This window comes from Penaeus monodon, chromosome 3 (assembly GCF_015228065.2).
Source record: "Penaeus monodon isolate SGIC_2016 chromosome 3, NSTDA_Pmon_1, whole genome shotgun sequence".
Lineage (NCBI taxonomy): Eukaryota > Metazoa > Arthropoda > Malacostraca > Decapoda > Penaeidae > Penaeus > Penaeus monodon.
Genome location: NC_051388.1, coordinates 47847237 through 47851424, shown reverse-complemented (window position 1 = coordinate 47851424; position 4188 = coordinate 47847237). Strand labels below are relative to the sequence as shown.

At 34.2% G+C, this 4188-nt stretch overlaps 1 protein-coding gene across 1 annotated transcript in view; it reads left to right on the top strand.

Annotated features, from left to right (window-relative positions):
• Window positions 1-805: 805 nt before the first annotated feature.
• The window catches only part of LOC119586759, a 4252-nt gene continuing 869 nt past the window's right edge, over window positions 806-4188 (top strand). The window contains exons 1-6 of the mRNA XM_037935489.1: window positions 806-829; window positions 971-1057; window positions 1164-1507; window positions 1956-2137; window positions 2691-2761; window positions 4079-4105. Of these exons, the coding sequence (XP_037791417.1) occupies window positions 818-829; window positions 971-1057; window positions 1164-1507; window positions 1956-2137; window positions 2691-2761; window positions 4079-4105 (723 nt within the window). The 5' untranslated portion in view covers window positions 806-817. The remainder of the gene's footprint in view (window positions 830-970; window positions 1058-1163; window positions 1508-1955; window positions 2138-2690; window positions 2762-4078; window positions 4106-4188) is intronic.

The following is a 4188-nucleotide window of genomic DNA, read 5'->3' as shown; positions in this document are numbered from 1 at the left end:
TCAATTTTGGATATAACAATATTCAGCGGATCAGAATCGCTCCATTCAGGCAATGCCATTTAAATCAAATAAACATTTGATTAACATTATAAAACCGTAGCATTTTGCTGCAACTGTAATTTGTGTTAAGAGATAATACATCGTACGGGAGGAGGAAATCATTCTTTTGATGGTTCAAAACTAATTGTAATATTCTCTTGTATTTTAACCTTGAACATCAAACTTTACATGACATTTGCACAGAGCCTTTGTGATCATTAACCTGCAAGCTGATTTAGGAACAAAAAATAAAAGAAGTGCTACTACAAGAAGGAGAATAATCATAAAAATCTTTGTGAGAAGATACACTTAAATTTTGCAGTTTTCCTTGCCCCTGAAAGGCCACTGCGCTACTTGTCGCGGTCTGATATTAACACCTTATATGTTATGTTGTGGAGACAATATTAGTTTGCTGTGTCATTTCTAACTGTAAAGAAAAGGAAACGACAATAAACAGGAATAATTGCTGCTTAAAAAGATGCTGTGTCTATCTCACAAATTATCTTTATATATCTTCATTTTGTGTGTGTGTGTGAGACAGAGAGAGAGAGAGAATCAGAAAATAAGGTGAAATCAAAATCACACACGGATTAGATAGATTCAATAAGACTATCACTCTCATTTCGAACAACGGAAAGTACTTACGTCTTCCCCTACCAAGGTAAAGGTTGGTTACAGGAGGGAAAGGGAGGGGCGTAGGGTGTGTCTTTTTCTGCCACTAGTATAAAAGCCAAATGCTCGATGTTCTGAGTATCACACTCGATCTATCTTCACCATCATGTTCACTAAGGTGAGAATCCCTTATCCTTTTCATAATGCATAATGTTTACCTCCCAAAGTTAAATATATTATGTATGTAAGTGTGCGGGTGCATGTACTATATTACATTAACAATTATTTTAAAAACTTTAAAGTGTATGCCTAATTTCAGACCGCCCTCGCTCTCGCCCTTGTGGCTGTAACTTTGGCTGCTCCTTCACAGCCTTCCTACGGATATACTCCTCCTGCAACCTACGACGTAAGAAAAACATTCCTATACCGATAATTTTATACATATATTTCATCAAGATACAAATTGTTACCAATGTTCATATTTGATACATATTAATTTCACTTTTCTTTAGGCTCCTGCCAAGTATGACTTCAATTATGCCGTAAAGGACGACTACTCCGGAAACGACTTCGGTCACCAGGAAGCTCGCGACGGTTACGATACTCAGGGTTCTTACTACGTTCTCCTTCCCGACGGTCGTCTGCAGAAGGTCGCCTACACTGTCAATGGCGACTCTGGCTACGTGGCTGAGGTCAGCTACGAGGGTGAAGCTCAGTACTCCGAGTACAAGCCTGTTCCTGCCTACAAGCCCGCCCCTGCTTACAAGCCCAGCCCTGCTTACAAGCCCGCCCCTGCTTACAAGCCCACCCCTGCTTACACGCCCGCCCCTGTTTACAATCCTGCCCCAAACCTAGGGCTTAAATGAAACAAACTTGAATATACGTTTGATGACTATTTATTAATTAAACGAAAATTCTATTACCATTGTATTACCTATCCTAAAAAGATTGCGAGGTTATATATATATAATATATATAATATATATATATATGATATATATTATATATATTAAAATATATATATAATCTAAATAACATGTGATTAAAAACACTTACAGTGTGAAGTTAAAATCAGACACCTACTTACCTGTATGAGTTTGGGCACGAAAAAACAGGCGATTTTATGAACTGCCAAATTTACACTGCAAATACAGGAAGCTCATCATTTAGAAATAGTGAAATAGTGGGCAAACAAACATAGTTTAAAATGTCTCCTGAAATATTAGATATGTAAATTGATGCTATTTGTAACTAGAGGCTTCTAGGTGAAAGCAAAAGAGAATAAATGTAAAACATCATTGCAGAAACATCTGTCAGTGGAGAAGAGAACTTAATTATGATTCCCATATTGATTCCATCTTCCAACGCTCTAACAAGTATTGTGACTTGTTTGAAGTAACATCAGAAGCTATATACATAATACTATACTGTCCGTCTCCGTATATTTTGCCATTTGGCACATCGGTTATGCGAAAATTCCTTGTTCGTATTATCATTATTATTTCCATGATTATCATCATTAAGTAGCATTCAGTTCAATATCTCAACCACCCTAATCCCATACACGGATATGTCATTGTGTAAGTCATTGCCACGAATTTTCTTCATAAGTTCTAGCCATGATAACCATAATTTCATTATAAGATATTTTGTAGTTGGAAATATGCCCATGCTTCTCAAGTATCACAATTGCTCTTATTAATTTTGGATCTTGCGTATTATAATTATTATTTTCATGATTATCATCATCATTAAGTAGCATTCAATTCAAAATCTCAACCACCTTACTCTCATACACGGATATGTCTCTTCATAAGTCCTGGCCATGATAACCATAATGAAAGTATGTAAGGCAGAACCATTTCATTTCAGATATTTTCTAGCGGAAATATGCCCATGCTTCTCAAGTATCACAATTACTCTTATTAATTTTGGATCTTGCAATATTCGGCGGATCAGAATCGTTTCACTCAGGCGATGCAATTTATATCAAGTAAAACAGGACATGAAGAGCAAATATACCTAAAGTTTGTAATCAGTTTCCAACATTCATGGGTTCATGGCTGCTCCCATACGTGATCAGATCTTTAAGTTTAACTGCATAGATAAGGTAACTGAAATTACCCAAGGTTAAAAAAAAATGAATAGATGAATGCCCTTGTCAAATTGTTTCTCGATCCATTATTTGTCCTTTACATTACTCTCCTTCTCTATCACTAGCTATTTGTCTCTTCATTTATCTATCCATCTGTATATATCTACATGAGTCCATAAACACACTTGTAAGTTCATATGCCTGTGTATGTATGTATACGCATGTAAATATGTATGTGTGTGTGTGCTGTATGGATATATGTATATATGTATATATATATATATATATATATATATATATTATATATATATATAAATATATATATATATATATAATATATATATATATATATATACATATGTGCTTAACACACACACATATATATATGTGTGTGTATAAACAGGTGTGTGGATATATATATGTATATACATATATAAGTATATATGTGTGTGGTGTGTGTGTGTGTGTGAACATATATATATATATATATATATATATATTTGTGTGTATGCATATGTAGATATAAATGTATAATACATATACGTGGGCGTGGGCACACACTTACACACACACTTACATGTGTATGGGGGGGTTGGTGTGAATATATTTGATATTATATATATTAAAATATATATATATATATTATATATATATATATATATGGTATTTATGTATGTATATATTACATATATACATATGCGTGCGTGTGTGTGTGTTTGTGTGTATGAGAGTATATATACTTTTATAATATACATATATATACAATTTGGGTGCATATATATATATATATATATATATATATATATATATATATATATATATATATATATATATATGCGTGTGTTTGCGTATCCGTGTGTACACAGCACGCATATTAATATATGTATTAACCTTACCCACTACACATTCGATCGTTTCTGCCGATTGTATTGGCTAGACTTTTAGGATTAGTCTACTCACTCATCATGTATTTGGTTCATTTCACACACACATACACAACCACACATGCATACACATATATGTATACAGTATATATATGCAAGTCTACACACACACACACACACACATGTGTGTGTGCGTGTGTTCATTTATAGTTTTGGACTTATTTGTCATAGACATAAACATTCCCTTTCTAATCTACTTCTCAGTGTAAAAAAAAATGACCGGCACGATTTTACCTCATCAAACGAATTTTGTCCAAATCACCCTCAATCACACCTCAACTCAAGAATTTACCTTCACCCAGAGGGAGAGGGAGGGACTAAGGGGCGTGTCTGTGAGGGACACGGAGTATAAAAGGCACCTGAGCCTAGTTCGAAGTATCACATTTGATCCATCCTCTTCATCATGTTCACTAAGGTAAAAGATCTTTATCATAGTCGTTTTGTCAAAATGCAGGAGTTTGTTGATGCCTTTATCCCATTTATTTATACATATGTAAG